The 25000-nt window shown below is 39.2% G+C and overlaps 2 protein-coding genes across 4 annotated transcripts in view; both read left to right on the top strand.

Annotated features, from left to right (window-relative positions):
* Positions 1-11265, top strand: part of gpr180 (G protein-coupled receptor 180) — a 20360-nt gene extending 9095 nt beyond the window's left edge. Inside the window, exons 5-9 of the mRNA XM_079841898.1 lie at positions 2024-2073; positions 2250-2407; positions 2686-2877; positions 3640-3717; positions 10720-11265. Coding sequence (XP_079698024.1) covers positions 2024-2073; positions 2250-2407; positions 2686-2877; positions 3640-3717; positions 10720-10866 — 625 coding nt within the window. The 3' untranslated portion in view covers positions 10867-11265. The remainder of the gene's footprint in view (positions 1-2023; positions 2074-2249; positions 2408-2685; positions 2878-3639; positions 3718-10719) is intronic.
* A 4080-nt stretch (positions 11266-15345) lies between these two features.
* The window catches only part of tgm8 (transglutaminase 8), a 24766-nt gene continuing 15111 nt past the window's right edge, over positions 15346-25000 (top strand). Inside the window, exons 1-3 of one of the 3 annotated variants that reach the window (XM_079840951.1) lie at positions 15346-16043; positions 19970-20134; positions 24918-25000. The exon at positions 24918-25000 is cut by the window's right edge and continues 178 nt beyond it. In XM_079840951.1, coding sequence (XP_079697077.1) covers positions 15998-16043; positions 19970-20134; positions 24918-25000 — 294 coding nt within the window. In that variant the 5' untranslated portion in view covers positions 15346-15997. Of the gene's footprint in view, positions 16044-19969; positions 20135-24892 lie in introns of all 3 variants that reach the window. The other 2 variants (XM_079840953.1, XM_079840952.1) reach the window with 2 other exon arrangements.

Here is a 25000-nt window from a genome sequence, read left to right as displayed (position 1 = left end):
AGGGTTAAAACCTATATACCGTAGGTTTATATACTAGTATAACCTATATACAGTTCACTATACTATAGGGGTAAAACCTATATACCGTAGGTTTATATACTAGTACAACCTATATACTGTACACTATACTATAGGGGTAAAACCTATATACTGTAGGTTTATATACTAGTATTACCTATATACTGTACACTATACTATAGGGTTAAAACCTATATAATGTAGGTTTATATACTAGTATTACCTATATACTGTACACTATACTATAGGGGTAAAACCTATATACTGTAGTTTTATATACTAGTATAATCTATATACTGTACACTTTACTATAGGGGTAAAACCTAGATACCGTAGGTTTATATACTAGTACAACCTATATACTGTACACTTTACTATACTATAGGGGTACCTATATACAGTACACTATACTTATACGTTATATCCCGATGAGGCTCTATGCTGATGTGTGTGCTGATGTGTGTGTGTGTGTGTGTGCTGATGTGTGTGTGCTGATGTGTGTGTGCTGATGTGTGTGTGCTGATGTGTGTGCGCTGATGTGTGTGCGCTGATGTGTGTGCGCTGATGTGTGTGTGCGCTGATGTGTGTGTGTGCTGATGTGTGTGTGTGCTGATGTGTGTGTGTGCTGATGTGTGTGTGCGCTGATGTGTGTGTGCACTGATGTGTGTGTGCGCTGATGTGTGTGTGCGCTGATGTGTGTGTGCGCTGATGTGTGTGTGCTGATGTGTGTGTGCTGGTGTGTGTGTGCTGATGTGTGTGTGCTGATGTGTGTGTGCTGATGTGTGTGTGCTGATGTGTGTGTGTGCTGATGTGTGTGTGCTGATGTGTGTGCGCTGATGTGTGTGCGCTGATGTGTGTGCGCTGATGTGTGTGCGCTGATGTGTGTGCGCTGATGTGTGTGTGCTGATGTGTGTGTGCTGATGTGTGTGTGCTGATGTGTGTGTGCTGATGTGTGTGTGCTGATGTGTGTGTGCTGATGTGTGTGTGCTGATGTGTGTGTGTGCTGATGTGTGTGTGTGCTGATGTGTGTGCGCTGATGTGTGTGTGTGCTGATGTGTGTGTGTGCTGATGTGTGTGTGCTGATGTGTGTGTGTGCTGATGTGTGTGTGTGCTGATGTGTGTGTGTGCTGATGTGTGTGCGCTGATGTGTGTGTGTGCTGATGTGTGTGCGCTGATGTGTGTGTGTGCTGATGTGTGTGTGTGCTGATGTGTGTGTGTGCTGATGTGTGTGTGCTGATGTGTGTGTGCTGATGTGTGTGTGCTGATGTGTGTGTGCTGATGTGTGTGTGTGCTGATGTGTGTGTGCTGATGTGTGTGTGTGCTGATGTGTGTGTGCTGATGTGTGTGTGCTGATGTGTGTGTGCTGATGTGTGTGTGCTGATGTGTGTGTGCTGATGTGTGTGTGTGTGCTGATGTGTGTGTGTGCTGATGTGTGTGTGCTGATGTGTGTGTGCTGGTGTGTGTGTGCTGATGTGTGTGTGCTGATGTGTGTGTGCTGATGTGTGTGTGTGCTGATGTGTGTGTGTGCTGATGTGTGTGTGTGCTGATGTGTGTGTGCTGATGTGTGTGTGCTGATGTGTGTGTGCTGGTGTGTGTGTGCTGATGTGTGTGTGTGCTGATGTGTGTGTGCTGATGTGTGTGTGCTGATGTGTGTGTGCTGATGTGTGTGTGCTGATGTGTGTGTGCTGATGTGTGTGTGCTGATGTGTGTGTGTGCTGATGTGTGTGTGCTGATGTGTGTGTGTGCTGATGTGTGTGTGTGCTGATGTGTGTGTGCTGATGTGTGTGTGCTGATGTGTGTGTGCTGATGTGTGTGTGCTGATGTGTGTGTGTGCTGATGTGTGTGTGCTGATGTGTGTGTGCTGATGTGTGTGTGCTGATGTGTGTGTGTGCTGATGTGTGTGTGCTGGTGTGTGTGTGCTGATGTGTGTGTGTGCTGATGTGTGTGTGCTGATGTGTGTGTGCTGATGTGTGTGTGCTGATGTGTGTGTGATCTGACCCCTCAGGTACGCTCGAGATGGAGTCGGGACGCCGCTGACCGGAAGCCTCGCTGAACGTGAGTCACATCTGCATAACGGGATGAGGAAAGATCCGAGATTTCACACCACTAATCACGGGTGTGCTGGATCAAAGCATCTGCCACATGCATGAATGTAATGGTGTGTGTGTGTGTGTGTGTGTGTGTGTGTGTGTGTGTGTGTGTGTGTGTGTGTGTGTGTGTGTGTGTGTTAGTGTGTGACATGATCGCGCAGGTGCAGATGCTCTACATGCTGCTGAGTCTGTGTGTGGGCTGGTCTCTGAGCCGCCGCAGGAAGTCTCCCAGTAAACCTCTGCACTGGGACTCATCTCCAGCCTCCACTGCACTCGCTCTGGCCGTCGTCATCGCTCAGGTGTGTGTGTGTGTGTGTGTGTGTGTGTCTCTGGCCGTCGTCATCACTCAGGTCAGCCGCGCTCACACACACCAGCAAACTATAACTACTGGAAATAACACTAATGGAGGCCAAACATGAAATATGATAGAAAACACACCTGACAAACACTGATGCATTTATTAGGATAAAGTGTCTGCTCAATGAGTTACTGCATCTCTATTCCCTCATACATGTGTGTGTGCGTGTGTGTGTGTGTGTGTCTCTGTGTGTGTGTGTGTGTGTGTGTGTGTGTGTAGGCGGCGCTGCTGATCTGGGAGCAGTTTGAGGAGGCGGAGCACCACAGTTTCCACTCCTCCAGCAGTGTGTGTGTGTGTTTGCTGATGGCGCTGCGTGTGTTGCTGGCTCTGTTTCTGGGCTCAGTTCTGTATCAGATCATCTCAGCGGAGCGGAGCGCACTCAAACGAGACTTCTACCTCAGCTTCACCAAGGTAACCACTGATAATAATCATAAGTGTGTGTTGATCATCAGATCCTCATATGAGGATGAGCAGTGAAGGGTCATGTGACTCTGAAGACTGGAGGAATGATGATAATCACAGGAATAAATCACACTTTACAATAGACGGTTTCAACGGCAACAACATAAACAAGCGTTTCTGCGCATGCGCGCTTTTGTGGCCCAAACGTAACTTCCAGTACACGCGAAGAATCAACAACAACAGAGGCTGCGTTATCTTTCTTATGCGCGATCATCTTTCACTTTAATTGGGCAGCATAATCTTAATTCACATGGTTTTTATTGTTTCAGCATGTTTATTATAAATAATCTCCCATTTCTGTCGGGGTTAGGGTAATAATGAGCGAGAGCAATAATGACAGAATTAACATTTTGGGTGAATTAACCCTTTAAAGATGTGTAATGCCGTTTTCTGTACAGTATAAATGAAGCCTTGGGTCCTCCATCATGTGATGTGGCTTTGACCCGTCTCACCTACCTCAGCATTGTTGAGCTCATGTCCAGCCGCTCATGGAGACGTTATTCCCTGTGGCTGTGGCTGTGGCTCTTTCAGCAGATAATGCGCCGCCACAAAGCACAAATGCTTCAGGAAGGGTTTGAGAAGCACAACAACGAGTTTGAGTCCAAATTCCCCAGATCTCAGTCTTGGTGCCAGATCCCACAGCACAGCTTCAGGGTCAGGGGGACCAACACAATATTAGGTCATAATGTTATGCCATGTTCTGTGTTTCAGGGCTGTTTCCTGTGGTTCCTGTGTCATCCAGTGCTGGTCCTGTTCTCCGTGACGCTCAATGAACATCAGAAAGAAAAGGTAAAGCGAGCGCTCTCACAGGCTCTAGCCACGTTTACATGTGCACTTTTTTGTCATTCTGATTAAAATCATTCCTATTGAAGGATTGGCTGGACTGTTGACATGAGCGTTCTCTAAACCCATCTGCTGTTCATGTGCTGACTTTCAGTCGGGATCATTTTGTGACACACAGTTTGTCTGCCGCATCAGATTCGTTACGTATCGTGGATCAATAATTCTGTGTTGGTAATTTATATATTTATTTATTTTTCTGTGGGTGGACATGCAGTAGTTTAATTGATGTCCTGTTCAATGGCTATTTCAACAGCTGTGAATGATGAATGCGGAATCAAAAATTAATTCAATTCATTTATTTTGAAAAACACAAAATTAACAATAAAATGCACCCAAATTATTAATAAAAACATACGGTGAAACATGAATGAAGCATTTAAGACCTGCTCTGCATCATTACTAGAACTAAACATAGATATTTATATTTATAGACTGTGGGTAATGTTACTTAACCAGTTTGAAGCAGTTGTTAAATTTATTTTTTATAGCTAACTTAACTAACGAGAAACAGAGAGCAGCTTGAATGTTCCCCGTTGCCATGGCAACTCTCAACGGCCACCAGGACTTATACAGTTTTTTATAAAAGCAATTTATTATTTGTCGTAAAGTGTAAGAATCACCTCAGAAAAATGTATTCTTGTGTCAGGCGCAGTTGAAGCCTCAGACAAACTCTGTCCAGATGAGATGCTGTAGCCAGGCTATGACTGTCATTATTCCATCATCATGTTCATAACAGGTTACGAAATAAAAAGTTTAATACCTCAGAAAAATGAAAGAAACCTCAGAAACCTGGTGTGAGCGCGGCACACACTCTTCAGTTGTAGAGGAGCGCGCTGTATATCACGTCACAAGGTGCGTTTACATGGAGCACTGTAATCGGTTTAAAAGTCCAATCGGAATAAAAATACTCCATATAAACACCTCAATCGGAATAAAAATACTCCATATAAACACCTCAATCCGAATAAAAATACTCCATATAAACACCTCAATCGGAATAAAAATACTCCATATAAACACCTCAATCGGAATAAAAATACTCCATATAAACACCTCAATCGGAATAAAAATACTCCATATAAACACCTCAATCCGAATAAAAATACTCCATATAAACACCTCAATCGGGATAAAAATACTCCATATAAACACCTCAATCGGAATAAAAATACTCCATATAAACACCTCAATCGGGAATAAAAATACTCCATATAAACACCTCAATCGGGATAAAAATACTCCATATAAACACCTCAATCGGAATAAAAATACTCCATATAAACACCTCAATCGGGAATAAAAATACTCCATATAAACACCTCAATCGGGATAAAAATACTCCATATAAACACCTCAATCGGAATAAAAATACTCCATATAAACACCTCAATCGGGAATAAAAATACTCCATATAAACACCTCAATCGGAGTAAAAATACTCCATATAAACACCTCAATCCGAATAAAAATACTCCATATAAACACCTCAATCCGAATAAAAATACTCCATATAAACACCTCAATCAGAATAAAAATACTCCATATAAACACCTCAATCGGAATAAAAATACTCCATATAAACACCTCAATCCGAATAAAAATACTCCATATAAACACCTCAATCGGAATAAAAATACTCCATATAAACACCTCAATCAGAATAAAAATACTCCATATAAACACCTCAATCGGGATAAAAATACTCCATATAAACACCTCAATCGGAATAAAAATACTCCATATAAACACCTCAATCCGAATAAAAATACTCCATATAAACACCTCAATCCGAATAAAAATACTCCATATAAACACCTCAATCAGAATAAAAATACTCCATATAAACACCTCAATCGGAATAAAAATACTCCATATAAACACCTCAATCCGAATAAAAATACTCCATATAAACACCTCAATCGGAATAAAAATACTCCATATAAACACCTCAATCAGAATAAAAATACTCCATATAAACACCTCAATCAGAATAAAAATACTCCATATAAACACCTCAATCGGAATAAAAATACTCCATATAAACACCTCAATCGGAATAAAAATGCTCCATATAAACACCTCAACCGGAATAAAAATACTCCATATAAACACCTCAATCGGAATAAAAATACTCCATATAAACACCTCAATCCGATTAAAATACTCCATATAAACACCTCAATCGGAATAAAAATACTCCATATAAACACCTCAATCGGAATAAAAATACTCCATATAAACACCTCAATCGGAATAAAAATGCTCCATATAAACACCTCAACCGGAATAAAAATACTCCATATAAACACCTCAATCGGAATAAAAATACTCCATATAAACACCTCAATCGGAATAAAAATACTCCATATAAACACCTCAATCGGAATAAAAATACTCCATATAAACACCTCAATCGGGATAAAAATACTCCATATAAACACCTCAATCGGGATAAAAATACTCCATATAAACACCTCAATCGGAATAAAAATACTCCATATAAACACCTCAATCGGGATAAAAATACTCCATATAAACACCTCAATCCGAATAAAAATACTCCATATAAACACCTCAATCCGAATAAAAATACTCCATATAAACACCTCAATCCGAATAAAAATACTCCATATAAACACCTCAATCAGAATAAAAATACTCCATATAAACACCTCAATCGGAATAAAAATACTCCATATAAACACCTCAATCCGAATAAAAATACTCCATATAAACACCTCAATCGGAATAAAAATACTCCATATAAACGCCTCAATCAGAATAAAAATACTCCATATAAACACCTCAATCGGAATAAAAATACTCCATATAAACACCTCAATCGGAATAAAAATACTCCATATAAACACCTCAATCGGAATAAAAATACTCCATATAAACACCTCAATCAGAATAAAAATACTCCATATAAACACCTCAATCCGAATAAAAATACTCCATATAAACACCTCAATCGGGATAAAAATACTCCATATAAACACCTCAATCCGAATAAAAATACTCCATATAAACACCTCAATCAGAATAAAAATACTCCATATAAACACCTCAATCGGAATAAAAATACTCCATATAAACACCTCAATCGGAATAAAAATACTCCATATAAACACCTCAATCAGAATAAAAATACTCCATATAAACACCTCAATCAGAATAAAAATACTCCATATAAACACCTCAATCAGAATAAAAATACTCCATATAAACACCTCAATCGGAATAAAAATACTCCATATAAACACCTCAATCGGAATAAAAATGCTCCATATAAACACCTCAACCGGAATAAAAATACTCCATATAAACACCTCAATCGGAATAAAAATACTCCATATAAACACCTCAATCCGATTAAAATACTCCATATAAACACCTCAATCCGAATAAAAATACTCCATATAAACACCTCAATCCGAATAAAAATACTCCATATAAACACCTCAATCCGAATAAAAATACTCCATATAAACACCTCAATCAGAATAAAAATACTCCATATAAACACCTCAATCAGAATAAAAATACTCCATATAAACACCTCAATCCGAATAAAAATACTCCATATAAACACCTCAATCGGGATAAAAATCAATCCGATTAAAATACTCCATATAAACACCTCAATCCGAATAAAAATACTCCATATAAACACCTCAATCCGAATAAAAATACTCCATATAAACACCTCAATCCGAATAAAAATACTCCATATAAACACCTCAATCAGAATAAAAATACTCCATATAAACACCTCAATCAGAATAAAAATACTCCATATAAACACCTCAATCCGAATAAAAATACTCCATATAAACACCTCAATCGGGATAAAAATACTCCATATAAACACCTCAATCGGAATAAAAATACTCCATATAAACACCTCAATCGGGAATAAAAATACTCCATATAAACACCTCAATCGGGATAAAAATACTCCATATAAACACCTCAATCGGAATAAAAATACTCCATATAAACACCTCAATCGGGAATAAAAATACTCCATATAAACACCTCAATCGGGATAAAAATACTCCATATAAACACCTCAATCGGAATAAAAATACTCCATATAAACACCTCAATCGGGAATAAAAATACTCCATATAAACACCTCAATCGGAATAAAAATACTCCATATAAACACCTCAATCCGAATAAAAATACTCCATATAAACACCTCAATCCGAATAAAAATACTCCATATAAACACCTCAATCAGAATAAAAATACTCCATATAAACACCTCAATCGGAATAAAAATACTCCATATAAACACCTCAATCCGAATAAAAATACTCCATATAAACACCTCAATCGGAATAAAAATACTCCATATAAACACCTCAATCAGAATAAAAATACTCCATATAAACACCTCAATCGGAATAAAAATACTCCATATAAACACCTCAATCTGAATAAAAATACTCCATATAAACACCTCAATCAGAATAAAAATACTCCATATAAACACCTCAATCGGAATAAAAATACTCCATATAAACACCTCAATCGGAATAAAAATACTCCATATAAACACCTCAATCCGAATAAAAATACTCCATATAAACACCTCAATCGGAATAAAAATACTCCATATAAACACCTCAATCAGAATAAAAATACTCCATATAAACACCTCAATCGGAATAAAAATACTCCATATAAACACCTCAATCGGAATAAAAATACTCCATATAAACACCTCAATCGGAATAAAAATACTCCATATAAACACCTCAATCGGAATAAAAATACTCCATATAAACACCTCAATCGGAATAAAAATACTCCATATAAACACCTCAATCGGAATAAAAATACTCCATATAAACACCTCAATCCGAATAAAAATACTCCATATAAACACCTCAATCGGAATAAAAATACTCCATATAAACACCTCAATCAGAATAAAAATACTCCATATAAACACCTCAATCGGAATAAAAATACTCCATATAAACACCTCAATCTGAATAAAAATACTCCATATAAACACCTCAATCAGAATAAAAATACTCCATATAAACACCTCAATCGGAATAAAAATACTCCATATAAACACCTCAATCGGAATAAAAATACTCCATATAAACACCTCAATCCGAATAAAAATACTCCATATAAACACCTCAATCGGAATAAAAATACTCCATATAAACACCTCAATCAGAATAAAAATACTCCATATAAACACCTCAATCGGAATAAAAATACTCCATATAAACACCTCAATCGGAATAAAAATACTCCATATAAACACCTCAATCGGAATAAAAATACTCCATATAAACACCTCAATCGGAATAAAAATACTCCATATAAACACCTCAATCGGAATAAAAATACTCCATATAAACACCTCAATCGGAATAAAAATACTCCATATAAACACCTCAATCGGAATAAAAATACTCCATATAAACACCTCAATCGGAATAAAAATACTCCATATAAACACCTCAATCGGAATAAAAATGGCCAAAGCGAATGAAAGTGTGATGGTTTGAGATCAACCTTTTCATGAAGCGATCAAACGAAACAATCCACCATATAAACGACCTGATCTGAGAACTGTGAGTGTACGTCTGTCTGTGGCTGATATACAGCGCTCACACCAGCCTAATGTTGACAAGAGAGGAAAGCTCATTTTTCTGAGGTATTAAACTTTTTATTTCGTAACCTGTTATGAACATGATGATGGAATAATGACAGTCATAGCCTGGCTACAGCATCTCATCTGGACAGAGTTTGTCTGAGGCTTCAACTGCGCCTGACAGAACAATTTATTTTTCTGAGGTGATTCTTACACTTTACAAAGAAATAATAAATAGCTTTTATAAAAAACTGTATAAGTCATGGTGGCCGTTGAGAGTTGCCATGGCAACGGGGAACATTCAAGCTGCAGGAGAGGACCTGTCGATATTTAATTTCTCGTAATATAAAAAAAAAGTTCAACAACTGCTTCAAACTGGTTAAGAAAACATTACCCACAGTCTATAAATACTTTTGTTAATATTTATACCTCTGTGATTATGGTATCTTTCCTTAATCATCTGAAATATATATGTTTAGTTCTAGTAATGATGCTGAGCAGGTCTTAAATGCTTCATTCATGTTTCACCATATGTTTTTATTAATAATTTGGGTGCATTTTATTGTTAATTTTGTGTTTTTCAAAATAAATGAGTTGAATTCATTTTGATTCCGCATGCATTGTTGAAATAGCCATTGTATAGGACATAAATTAGGTTAAACTACTGCATGTCCACCCACAGAAAAATAAATAAATATAAAAATTACCAACACAGAATTATTGATCAACGATACGTAACGAATCTGATGCGGCAGACAAACTGTGTGTCACAAAATGATCCCGACTGAAAGTCAGCACATGAACAGCAGATGGGTTTAGAGAACGCTCATGTCAACAGTCCAGCCAATCCTTCAATAGGAATGATTTTAATCAGAATGACAAAAAGTGCACATGTAAACGTGGCTAGAGACAGACGTGCACTCAGTTCTCAGATCAGGTCGTTTACATGGTGGAATGTTTCGTTTTATCGGTTCATGAAACGGTTTATCCCGCCCCTCTCAAACCATCACACTTTCATTCGGTTTGGCCATTTTTATTTCCGATTGATGTGTTTATAGCTTTCCTATAGCAGTTTTAAAGCTTTCCTGTAGCTCAAACAGTAGAGTGTGGCGCTAGCAACGCCAAGGTCATGGGTTCGATTCCCAGGGAAAGCAAGAATTGACAAAATGTAAAATGTGTACCTTGAATGCAATGTAAGTCGCTTTGGATAAAAGCGTCTGCCAAATGCATAAATGTAAATATGGAGCTTTTTCATTTGGATTGGACTTTAAAGCGATTACAGCGCTCATGTAAACGCAGCTTGTGTCTCGTGTCCTCAGGTCATCACGATCGGCGTGATCCTGTGCCAGTCCATCTCAGTGGTGGTTCTGTACCGGCTCTTTCTGTCGCGCAGTCTGTACTGGGAGGTTTCGTCGCTGTCGTCCGTCACGCTCCCGCTCACCATGAGCCGCCGCGGCCGGTTCTGAGCCGGTTCTGAGCCGGTTCTGAAGCTCCTCACGGGACAGCCTCAGTGAGATCCGGTCATGTGACGCCCAGTGAAACTCATCATCCAGGGCGGATGTTGGATGTGTTCAGACACAGCTCGCTCTGAAACTGAGGGAAAGTTAAAGCTCAGTGTTCAGCAATAAGAAAACGAAGATCTCAGCGCCACTGCATCGCTTCTCAGTTTCAATGCTTTCATTTGTGCTCACACATGATTTCATTTCTGCTGTTCCCAATAAGTGCCTAAAATGACAATCATCCGAAGCGGACGTGAGTCTTTCCAGCGCTAACCTTCTCAAATCAAGACATTTACTGACTGGAGATATAAAGTCTTGAGTTTGTGCTTTTAAAGGGATAGTTCACCCAAAAATGAAAATTAGCCCATGATTTACTCATCCGAGGTGTGTGTGACATTCTTCTTTCAGACTAATAAAATCTGAGTTATATTACACAAGTCCAGGCTAATCCAAGCATTAGAATTGGATTCATAGTTGCTCTGTTTTTGAATAAAAAGTGCATCTATCCATCATATAACTGCTCCAGCGGCTCTGGGGTGTTAATAAAGGCCTTCTGAAGCGAATCCACGCGTTTGTGGAAGAAAAATATCCATATTTAAAACTTTATGAAGTAAACTTTCGGCCTCCGCCTTCCCTGTTCAGTTTCTGGAGAAAGTGTGTAAAGTTCTCCTGCGGATGGAAAGACTAACGCTCAGCTCCGCTCGTCATGACGTCACACACACATCTGGAGTTTCACTTTCAACATTCAACACTTTTACACAGAAGGCGGAGGCCGAAAGTTTACTTGATAAAGTTTTAAATATGGATATTTTTCTTCCACAAACGCGTCGATTCGCTTCAGAAGGCCTTTATTAACACCCCAGAGCCGCTGGAGCAGTTATATGATGGACAGATGCACTTTCTATGGACTTCAATTCTAACAGAATCCAATTCTAAAGCTTGGATTAGCCTGGACTTGTGTAATATAACTCAGATTTTATTCGTCTGAGAGAAGAATGTCACACACACCTCGGATGAGTTGAGGGAGAGGAAATCATGGGCTAATTGTCATTTTTGGGTGAACTATCCCTTTAAAACAAGAGCAAATATCTGCCAATGGGGTCGGAGAAATAGTTGTTTTCCCTTTGTATTTTCCTGATTCCATTGACAGATGTTTGATTGAAGAATGTTTATATATTAGTGCTGGAAAACGAGTCATGAACACTGGGGGAGAGCGTGATGTTTGTGTGTCGCCTGAATATTAAATCAATGGATATTTATTGATCCTTTTTACTGGATCCTGCACATTTCAGTGTCAAAGGAGGAAGATGTGAAAATGAATCCTGTTAATTAGCATGTGTTGTTAAGGACTGAATCAAACATTGTGTTAATAAACATCATTCACACAGTCCATATGTGTCAGTCATAATTACAGTAATCAAGAGAATATGATGATGAGGGAAAAAAAAGTGTTGAGCCGCCCCTTCACACACTCATGAGCTTCCCATTGTTCATCTGTAGGGTTTAATCTGGAGTCTCAGCTCTAACAGCTTCAGCTCTTCTGCTCTTCTTTCCTCAAGGTTTAGGAGTGTGTTTATGGGGATTCTTCATTAGTGATGTTGGACGAGAAGGCCTGGCTCTCAGTCTCCGCTCTAATTCATCCCAAAGCTGTTCTATGGGGTTGAGGTCAGGACTCTGTGCAGGCCAGTCCAGTTCCTCCACCAAACTCCTCATCATGTCTTTATGGAGACGCTTTGAGCACTGGAGCAGTCATGCTGGGACAGGAAGGGGCCGTCCACAAACTGGGCCCACAAAGTTGGGAGCATGAAATTGTCCAAAATGTCTTGCATTAAGAGTTCCTTTCACTGGAACTAACCCCTGAAAAACAACCCCACCCCATAATCCCCCCTCCACCAAACTTTACACTTGGCACAATGCAGTCAGGCAAGTCCCGTTCCCCTGGCAACCGCCAAACCCAGACTCGTCCATGGGATTGTCAGACAGAGAAGCGTGATTGGTCACTCAGAGAACACGTCTCCACTGCTCTAGAGTCCAGTGGCGGCGCACTTTACCCCACTGCATCCCACACTTTGCATTGCACTTGGTGATGTAAGGCTTGGATGAGCTGCTCGGGACAGAGGTGGACAAACTACACAACTCCATTACTCAAGTAAAAGTACCACTGGTCAAATATTACTCTGTTACAAGTGAAAGTTGTAAAAAAACTATTTTTACTTAAGTAAAAGTACAAAAGTACTTGTTTATAAAAGTACTTAAGTATCAAAAGTAAATTTCCTTTTTTATGTCAATGCATTATTTTATTATCGTTGCATCGCTATAGCCATCACGGTGGTTTAAGCCAGTCAGTGATGCTCCATACGACTATCTTGAATAATTTAAATACTTAAAAGTTACAAAGCTGCTGTCACTTTAAGGCAGAATGCACAAATCCTACACACTGATACACATACGATATTCCCCCAACTGTTTACGTTCATAATCAACTTTGTTTACGTGAATACTTTCCAAATTGAAAATTTTGACATTTTGTGTGTATTGGTCTGTTTAAGTGACCCTGCTCTGTGACCCTCAGCATGCGCTGACCCCGCTCTGTGACCCTCAGCATGCGCTATATTCTCTGAGCTCCTGAGAGCGGCCCATTCTCTCACACACACACACACTCCTGAGAGCGGCCAATTCTCTCTCACACACACACACACACACACACACACACACACACTCCTGAGAGCGGCCAATTCTCTCTCACACACACACACACACACACACACACACACACTCCTGAGAGCGGCCCATTCTCACACACACACACACACACACACACACACTCCTGAGAGCGGCCCATTCTCTCACACACACACACACACACACACACACACACACTCCTGAGAGCGGCCCATTCTCTCACTAATGTGTGTAGAAGCGAACACACACACACACACACACACACACACTCCTGAGAGCGGCCCATTCTCTCTCTAATGTGTGTAGAAGCGAACACACACACACACACACACACACACACTCCTGAGAGCGGCCCATTCTCTCTCTAGTGTGTGTAGAAGCGTCTGCACTAGAGCTGGAGTTACACACCTGTGGCCATGAAGGGGTTGAACACCTGAACTCAGAGATGAGGAGCGGCTCAATACTTCTGACTGTATAGTGTGTGTGCATATACACTCACCTAGAGGATTATTAGGAACACCTGTTCAATTTCTCATTAATGCAATTATCTAATCAACCAATCACATGGCAGTGTCTTCAATGCATTTAGGGGTGTGGTCCTGCTCAAGTCAATCTCCTGAACTCCACACTGAATGTCGGAATGGGAAAGAAAGGAGATTTAAGCTATTTTGAGCGTGGCATGGTTGTTGGTGCCAGACGGGCCGGTCTGAGTATTTCACAATCTGCTCAGTTACTGGGATTTTCACACACAACCATTTCTAGGGTTTACAAAGAATGGTGTGAAAAGGGAAAAGCATCCAGTCTGCGGCAGTCCTGTGGGAGAAAATGCCTTGTTGATGCTAGAGGTCAGAGGTCATGGGCCGACTGATTCAAGCTGATAGAAGAGCAACTTTGACTGAAATAACCACTCGTTACAACCGAGGTCTGCAGCAAAGCATTTGTGAAGCCACAACACACACAACCTTGAGGCGGATGGGCTACAACAGCAGAAGACCCCACCGGGTACCACTCATCTCCACTACAAAGAGGAAAAAGAGGCGACAATTTGCACCAGCTCACCAAAATTGGACAGTTGAAGACTGTAAAAATGTTGCCTGGTCTGATGAGTCTGGATTTCTGTTGAGACATTCAGATGGTAGAGTCAGAATTTGGCGTAAACAGAATGAGAACATGGATCCATCATGCCTTGTTCCCACTGTGCAGGCTGGTGGTGGTGGTGTAATGGTGTGGGGGATGTTTTCTTGGCACACTTTAGGCCCCTTAGTGCTAATTGGGCATGGTTTAAATGCCACGGCCTACCTGAGCATTGTTTCTGCCCATGTCCATCCCTTTATGAGCACCATGTCCCCATCCTCTGATGGCTACTTCCAGCAGGATAATGCCCCGTCACAAAGCTCCATCAACTGCAGATGCTCTCCTATCAATATGGGCCAACATTTCTAAAGAATGCTTTCAGCAGCTTGTTGAGTCAATGCCACGTAGAATTAAGGCAGTTCTGAAGGAGAAAGGGGGTCAAACACAGCATTAGTGTGTGTTCCTAATAATCCTTTAGGTGAGTGTGTGTATGTGTATATTAATGCTGTATGGTGTTTTCTGCATGTGATTAATAACATGAACGCTGGTGTTTTCTCCTCTAGTGTGTCGTATATCGAGTAAACACAAACAAGAACAAATGTAGGCGGAGCTTGATTGTGTCTGTGGGGAATTATTGGCTGATCTCATGTGAGTGACAGGTGGCCACGCCCTCGCCCTCGTCATCAGAGAAGAGATGAAGATATTCTGACTCACGATTACCAAGAACAGGAATTCAAAAACTACGGATAATTCATTTAGAATAAACAGGAATTAAAACCATTCATTCCTTTAAAACAAGAACTCAAAGTTTGAATTTAGCATTTATTAATCTTCATGTTAATTTCAACATTGAATAAAACATTGAAATCAAAAGTTGTATCTGTTAACATTATTAAAGGAGCTGAACTAATAATGAACAGTTGTATTTTTATTAACTAACAATGATTAATAACTACTGTAATACATGTATTGCTCATACTAATGGAGCCTTTGGTGAAGTGTGAGTTTGTTCTGATTTAACTTTTATCTTCTATACTCGGATGAATCCATTTACTTAGTGTCTGTTTTCTGGAACATTCATGTTATTCCATCATAACTGAGATTATTACAGAATCAGTCAGACGGTGTTTCATCATCACTGGAGTTTGTAATCAGTGACACACACACACACACACACACACACACTTATGTGACGGCAGGATTCAGTGTTCTCAGCTAGTGGGAGCGACGGGGATAGGCTCTTATAAACTACACACACACACACACACACACACACTCCTCATGATATAAAGCACCACTCTCTCACACACACACACACACACACACACAGATCTGACGAGACATGAGTGAGAATCCGAGCAGCAGGAGCGCTGTCAGCCGAGATCAGGGTGAGTCTAAATGATTTTTAGTTATAAACGGATTATAAATCACTGAATTCATATTTCTGTGAACACTAGTAAACGTTTATGATGTGAGTGTGGAGGAACAGATGAGTTCTAACCGAACGAGTGTTTAGTGGTTTAGTAGTGTGTGTGTGTGTGTGTGTGTGTGTGTGTGTGTGTGTGTGTGTGTGTGTGTGTGTGTGTGTGTGTGTCTCAGTGACTTACTAACATCAAGAACACACACACACATTACTGTAAGAGGCTTGTTCTCTGTGACTTATGGAAGATTGCCATGGAATAAAACAACAAAAGCTCATTGTGAGTTTATTTCTCAAAAATCTGAGTTTATTTCTCATAATTCTGAGTTTATTTCTCACAATTCCGAGTTTATTTCTCATAGTTCCGAGTTTATTACTCATATTTCCGAGTTTTCTAGAAATTCCGAGTTTTTTTCTCACAATTTTGAGTTTATTACTCATATTTCCGAGTTTTCTAGAAATTCCGAGTTTATTTCTCATAATTCCGAGTTTATTTCTCACAATTCCGAGTTTTCTAGAAATTCCAAGTTTATTTCTCATAATTCCGAGTTTATTTCTCACAATTTCGAGTTTTCTAGAAATTCTGAGTTTATTTCTCACAATTCCGAGTTTATTTCTCATAATTCCGAGTTTTCTAGAAATTCTGAGTTTATTTCTCACAATTCCGAGTTTATTTCTCATAATTCCGAGTTTATTTCTCACAATTCCGTGTCTATTTCTCACAATTCCGAGTTTATTTCTCATATTTTCAAGTTTTCTAGAAATTCTAAGTTTATTTCTCATAATTCCGAGTTTATTTCTCACAATTCCGAGTTTTCTAGAAATTCCAAGTTTATTTCTCATAATTCCGAGTTTATTTCTCACAATTTCGAGTTTATTTCTCATAATTCCGAGTTTATTTCTCATATTTCAGAGTTTTCTAGAAATTCCGAGTTTTTTTCTCACAATTTTGAGTTTATTTCTCATAATTCCGAGTTTTCTAGAAATTCTGAGTTTATTTCTCACAATTCCGAGTTTATTTCTCATAATTCCGAGTTTATTTCTCACAATTCCGTGTCTATTTCTCACAATTCTGAGTTTATTTCTCATATTTCCGAGTTTACTAAAAATTCCAAGTTTATTTCTCACAATTCCGAGTTTATTTCTCACAATTTTGAGTTTATTTCTCATATTTTCAAGTTTTCTAGAAATTCTAAGTTTATTTCTCATAATTCCGAGTTTATTTCTCACAATTTCGAGTTTATTTCTCACAATTCCGAGTTTATATCTCACAATTCCGAGTTTATTTCTCACAATTTCGAGTTTTCTAGAAATTCCAAGTTTATTTCTCATAATTCCGAGTTTATTTCTCATAATTCCGAGTTTTCTAGAAATTCTGAGTTTATTTCTCACAATTCAGAGTTTATTTCTCATAATTCCGAGTTTATTTCTCACAATTCCGTGTCTATTTCTCACAATTCCGAGTTTATTTCTCATATTTTCAAGTTTTCTAGAAATTCTAAGTTTATTTCTCATAATTCCGAGTTTATTTCTCACAATTCCGAGTTTTCTAGAAATTCCAAGTTTATTTCTCATAATTCCGAGTTTATTTCTCACAATTTCGAGTTTATTTCTCATAATTCCGAGTTTATTTCTCATATTTCAGAGTTTTCTAGAAATTCCAAGTTTTTCTCACAATTCCGAGTTTTCTAGAAATTCCGAGTTTTTTTCTCACAATTTTGAGTTTATTTCTCATAATTCCGAGTTTTCTAGAAATTCTGAGTTTATTTCTCACAATTCCGAGTTTATTTCTCATAATTCCGAGTTTATTTCTCACAATTCCGTGTCTATTTCTCACAATTCTGAGTTTATTTCTCATATTTCCGAGTTTACTAAAAATTCCAAGTTTATTTCTCACAATTCCGAGTTTATTTCTCACAATTTTGAGTTTATTTCTCATATTTTCAAGTTTTCTAGAAATTCTAAGTTTATTTCTCATAATTCCGAGTTTATTTCTCAAAATTTCGAGTTTATTTCTCACAATTCCGAGTTTATATCTCACAATTCCGAGTTTATTTCTCACAATTTCGAGTTTTCTAGAAATTCCAAGTTTATTTCTCATAATTCCGAGTTTATTTCTCATAATTCCGAGTTTTCTAGAAATTCTGAGTTTATTTCTCACAATTCCGAGTTTATTTCTCATAATTCCGAGTTTATTTCTCACAATTCCGAGTTTATTTCTCATATTTTCAAGTTTTCTAGAAATTCTAAGTTTATTTCTCATAATTCCGAGTTTATTTCTCACAATTCCGAGTTTTCTAGAAATTCCAAGTTTATTTCTCATAATTCCGAGTTTATTTCTCACAATTTCGAGTTTATTTCTCATAATTCCGAGTTTATTTCTCATATTTCAGAGTTTTCTAGAAATTCCAAGTTTTTCTCACAATTCCGAGTTTTCTAGAAATTCCGAGTTTTTTTCTCACAATTTTGAGTTTATTTCTCATAATTCCGAGTTTTCTAGAAATTCTGAGTTTATTTCTCACAATTCCGAGTTTATTTCTCATAATTCCGAGTTTATTTCTCACAATTCCGTGTCTATTTCTCACAATTCTGAGTTTATTTCTCATATTTCCGAGTTTACTAAAAATTCCAAGTTTATTTCTCACAATTCCGAGTTTATTTCTCACAATTTTGAGTTTATTTCTCATATTTTCAAGTTTTCTAGAAATTCTAAGTTTATTTCTCATAATTCCGAGTTTATTTCTCAAAATTTCGAGTTTATTTCTCACAATTCCGAGTTTATATCTCACAATTCCGAGTTTATTTCTCATAATTCAGAGTTTTCTAGAAATTCAGAGTTTATTTCTCATAATTCCGAGTTTATTTCTCACAATTTCGAGTTTATTTCTCACAATTCCGAGTTTATATCTCACAATTCCGAGTTTATTTCTCATAATTCCGAGTTTTCTAGAAATTCAGAGTTTATTTCTCACAATTCCGAGTTTATTTCTCATAATTCCGAGTTTTCTAGAAATTCAGAGTTTATTTCTCACAATTCTGAGTTTATTTCTTACAATTCCAAGTTTATTTCTCATAATTCAGAGTATTTCTCACAATTTCGAGTTTATTTCTCACAATTTCGAGTTTATTTCTCACAATTCCGAGTTTATTTCTCACAATTTTGATTTTATTTCTCATATTTTCAAGTTTTCTAGAAATTCTAAGTTTTTTTCTCACAATTCCGAGTTTATTTCTCACAATTTCGAGTTTATTTCTCACAATTTCGAGTTTTTTCTCATAATTCCGAGTTTATTTCTCACAATTTCGAGTTTATTTCTCATAATTCCGAGTTTATTTCTCATATTTCAGAGTTTTCTAGAAATTCCAAGTTTTTCTCACAATTCCGAGTTTTCCAGAAATTCCGAGTTTTTTTCTCACAATTTTGAGTTTATTTCTCATAATTCCGAGTTTTCTAGAAATTCCGAGTTTATTTCTTACAATTCCGAGTTTATTTCTCATAATTCCGAGTTTATTTCTCACAATTCCGTATTTATTACTCATATTTCCGAGTTTATATCTCCCTTTTTTATTGTTTTATTGCATGGCAGAAACGAGCCCCATAGTAATTATACAATTAAGTACTGAGTAATATTATTTGAATGCAACATGTACTTACTGTAGGGTTTGGCTGGTAATTACACACAGTTGACGGTTTTTACCGCAGTAAGAACACGTGTGACTGTAGTTCAGTTATCAGGACATGTTTCTGAGATGCCATCGGCTGATCTCAGGACGGACACGCCCGATCTCTAGCAGCTGTGATGAAATCTCTCATGTGTCTGCGTCCCGAGACAGAAACTGGCTCAACTCGTTGTGAGTGAACTCATGAACTAATGAACTAATGTGTGTTTGCAGCGGCGCTGATGAAGGTGGACTTCCAGTGTGTGAAGAACAACACGGATCATCACACCAATGAGATCACGCTGGAGCGCCTGGTCATCCGCAGAGGACAAGCCTTCAGTCTGACCGTCAGCGGCGAGAGTCTGAAGCCGGACGACATCCAGATCACTGTGGAGACGGGTAAACACACACACACACACACACACACACACACACACACACACACACACACACACACACACACAGACAGAGACACACACACACACACACACACACACACACACACAGACACACACACACACACACACACACACACACACACACACACACACACACACAGACACACACACAGACACACACACACACACACACACACACACACACACACAGACACACACACACACACACACACACACAGACACACACACACACACACACACACACACACACACACACACACACACGGACAGAGACACACAAACACACAGACACACACACACACACACACACACGGACAGAGACACACAGACACACACAGACACACACACACACACACACACACACACACAGACAGAGACACACAGACAGAGACACACACACACACACACACACACACACACACACACACACACACAGACAGAGACACACACACACACTCACACACACACACACACACACGGACAGAGACACACAAACACACAGACACACACACACACACACACACGGACAGAGACACACAAACACACAGACACACACAGACACACACACACACACACACACACACACACACACAGACTGAGACACACAAACACACAGACACACACACACACACGGACAGAGACACACAAACACACAGACACACACACACACACACACACACACTCTCAGACAGAGACACACAAACACACACACACACACACACACACAGAGACACACAAACACACACACACACACACACACACACACACACACACACAGACAGAGACACACAAACACACACACACATAAACAGACAGACAGACACACACACACACACACACACACACAAACACACAGACACACACACAGACAGACAGACAGACAGAGACACACATGCATGTACGCGTACACACACACACACACATTTATTTCACAAATTCCAATCAAAAAGTGAAACTTGCATATTATATTCATTCATTACACACAGACTGATATATTTAAAATGTTTATTTCTTTTAATTTTGATGATTATTACTGACAACTAAGGAAAATCCCAAATCCAGTATCTCAGAAAATGAGAATATTGTGAAAAGGTTGAATATTGAAGACACTCTAATCAGCTGATGAACTCACAACACCTGCAAAGGCCTTTAAATGGTCTCTCAGTCTAGTTCTGTAGGCGACACAATCATGGGGAAGAAGCTGACCTGACAGCTGTCCAAAAGACGACCTTTGACCCCTTGCACAAGGAGGGCAAGACACAAAAGGTCATTGCAGAAGAGGCTGGCTGTTCTCAGAGCTCTGTGTCCAAGCACATTAATAGAGAGGCGAAGGGAAGGAAAAGATGTGCTAGAAAAAAAGTGTAGAAGCAATAGGGATAACCGCACCCTGGAGAGGATTGAGAAACAAAACCCATTCAAAAATGTGGGGGAGATTCACAAAGAGTGGACTGGAGCTGGAGTCAGTGCTTCAAGAACCACTACACACAGACGTATGACAGACATGGGTTTCAGCTGTCGCACTCTTGACCAACAGACAGCGTCAGAAGCGTCTCACCTGGGCTAAAGACAGACAGGACTGGACTGAGTGGCCAGAGTTATGATCTCTGATGAAGTCAATCAGGGTCCAGAGTCTGGAGGAAGAGAGGAGAGACACACAATCCACACTGCTGGAGCTCCAGTGTAAAGTTTCCACAGTCACTGATGGTTTGGGGTGCCATGTCATGCGCTGGTGTTGGTCCGCTGTGTTTTCTGAGGTCAGAGGTCAACGCAGCCGTATAGCAGGAAGTTTTAGAGCACTTCCTGCTGCTGAGCAACTTTATGGAGATGCATTTCCATGAAGCTTTGAAGCGTTATGAATCAGTGAGTCGATTCAGCTGTTTGAATCGCCAAATTTCAGCAGTTTGGCGGTTTGACACGCGATCCGAATCATCATTCGACTCACTGATTCATAACGCTCTGAACCGCTGAATCGACTCACTGATTCATAACGCTTCGAAGCTTCATGATGCCGTGTTTTGAAATCGTCATCTCTATATAAGTCGTTATTTAGGGTTTTTTTGCGCACAGAAACTATTCTCGTCTTCATAAAGTTATTGTAGAGCCGCTGTAGTGAGATGGACTTTGTAACTTTAGTCTTTAGTGTCTTTTAAGGGTCTTGAGAGTGTAAAGTTGAGCCAATGGAGGCCTTTCAGAGCATCAGATTTACACTAAAATATCTTCATTTGTGTCTGAAGATGAACGGAGGTCTGACGGGTGTCCAACCACATGAGGCTCAGTCATTAATGACACAATTTACAGTTTTGGGTGAACTAACCCTTTAAGAAAAAGTACATACTTTTGAGTGTGTAGCAGAAAATTATGCAAGCTTTGGGACATACTACTTCGTCATCTTTAATGGACTCAGTTACGTGAGTCTCGTCACCGTTTAAACTGCCCTGTCAATCATCGTCACAGTTCAAATCCTCCACATTCAATTTAATTTCCTACCGTATCGGAGAGAAATGTAGTCGCTCGTTGATCTGCCTTTCGTGGGTCTTTAATGCAGAGACTCCTCTCATGTGTTTGGAAAGTTAATGGCCAAACGTATCATTACAAAAGTTTTCAATGCTGCTGAAGGAGAAATATAATGTGGCTAACATTGAATAAATATCTTTTCGTCAGGTTAAATACTGATAATTGCTCACTCAAGTCCCTTTATCCAATCCTCTCCACTTAGCCGTCAGACTCGCGTAACCGTCATGTTTGTAGTTTTTTAACACTTTTTATCCGCGTTTGTAGTTCTCGCAATGGGTTGTGGGCAATATCAGCCGTTAGAGTGCGCATCGATCTGCACTTCGAATTCTGACCGGAAATAGTAAACCATCCGGGAATCTTTGGAATACTCTTTTCAACATACTACGATTTGGGACATACTAATTATTTTTTAGAATACTATTTAGTACGGATAGTATGCGAATTGGGACGCAGCATCAGTCTTTGCCAGGTTGAGCTGTAGGTGGTGTTTTCTCATCCATGCCGAGATGTCCGCCAGACATCTGGAGATTTGTGCAGCTACTGATATGATGCTACCAATGATGTAGTGTAGATGGAGAAGAGGAGAGGTCCAAGCACTGAGCCCTGAGGAACCCCTGTGGTCAGCTGATGTGCTTTGGTTACCGCCCCTTTGAGGAGAGATGATGATGGGCTGTGGATTTGGCTGATGTAATATCCTGTGGAGGGAGAACTGACTGCTGATGGATGTTGTTTTGTTTGTGAAGAAATGGGCAAAGTCATTTGCAGATAAAGAGGTGGTGGAGGAGGACAGAGCAGAGAGTTGAAGGTTCTGAAGAGTGTGTGTGAGTTTGAGGTGCTGTTGATTTTGTTGTGGAAATATGAAGATTTAGCCGCATGGACTTCATCCGAGAAGGATGAGAGCAGAGACTGATACTTACTCAGGTCAGACGGGTCGGTTGATTGAAGCCATTTCCTCTCTGCTGCCCTGAGTTTGGTCCGGTGTTCACGAAGAACATCAGATAACCAAGGGTTCGAGGGAGTAGCACATCCTGGCCTAGAAGAAAGAGGACAGATACTGTCTAGACAAGAAGTTAAAGTGGAGCATAAAGTGACTGTAGCGGTGTTAACATCCATAGTGGAGAAATTTTGTATTGGTCTTAAAGGATTAGTTCACTTTTAAATAAACTTTTGCTGATCATTTCCTCACCCCCATGTCATCCAAGATGTCCATGTCTTTCTTTCTGCAGTCGAAAAGAAATGAAGGTTTTGGATGAAAACATCCCAGGGTTTTTCTCCATATAATGGACTTCAATGGGCTCCAAACGGGTCAAGGTCCAAATGACAGTTTCAGTGCAGCTTTAAACGACACCAGATGATGAATAAGGGTCTGATCTAGACAAACCATCAGCTTCTGAGAGAAACCCAGCAGTATTTATGCTATTATTTTACCTCTTATCAGACGAGCGTGATCATCTCTGAGCTCAGACATAACTTCCGCTAAGTGAGGTCAAAATACGAGCCTGGTCATAGATGTATACGTAGATGTCTCATTAGCGCCTGCACGGATCAGTAGAATGAGGCATCTACAATCGATATATCTATGACCACGCTCGTATTTTGACCTCACTTAGCGGAAGTTATGTCTGAGCTCAGAGATGATCACGTTCGTCTGATAAGAAGTAAAATAATATCATAAATACTGCTGGGTTTCTCTCAGAAGCTGATGGTTTGTCTAGATCAGACCCTTATTCATCATCTGGTGTCGTTTAAAGCTGCACTGAAACTGACATTTGGACTTTGAACCGTTTGGAGCCCATTGAAGTCCATTATATGGAGAAAAACCCTGGACTGTTTTCATCCAAAAACCTTAATTTCTTTTCGACTGCAGAAAGAAAGACATGAACATCTTGGATGACATGAGGGTGAGGAAATTATCAGCTAAAGTTTATTTAAAAGTGAACTAATTCTAATTTTCTGAGTTACTGAATTTTGTATTTTCCTTAGTTGTCAGTTATAATCATCAAAATTAAAAGAAATAAACATTTGAAATATATCAGTCTGTGTGTAATGAATGAATATAATATACAAGTTTCACTTTTTGAATGGAATTAGTGAAATAAATCAACTTTTTTAAGATATTCTAATTATATGACCAGCACCTGTGTGTGTGTGTGTGTGTGTGTGTGTGTGTGTGTGTGTGTGTGTGTGTGTGTGTGTGTGTGTGCATCACATGACGAGGTCATAGTTTGAGTGTGTTCTCTGTGCTGAAGGTCCCTCTGCGTGTGAACAGAAGGGCACGAGCTCCTCCTTCAGCACCAGCTGCCCGGGTCCTGCTGACCGCTGGAGGGTGGAG

Source organism: Gobio gobio (assembly GCF_949357685.1).
Source record: "Gobio gobio genome assembly, chromosome: 17".
Taxonomy (NCBI): Eukaryota; Metazoa; Chordata; class Actinopteri; order Cypriniformes; family Gobionidae; genus Gobio; species Gobio gobio.
Note: the sequence above shows the minus strand (reverse complement) of the source record. Positions and strands in the feature narration are given on the sequence as shown.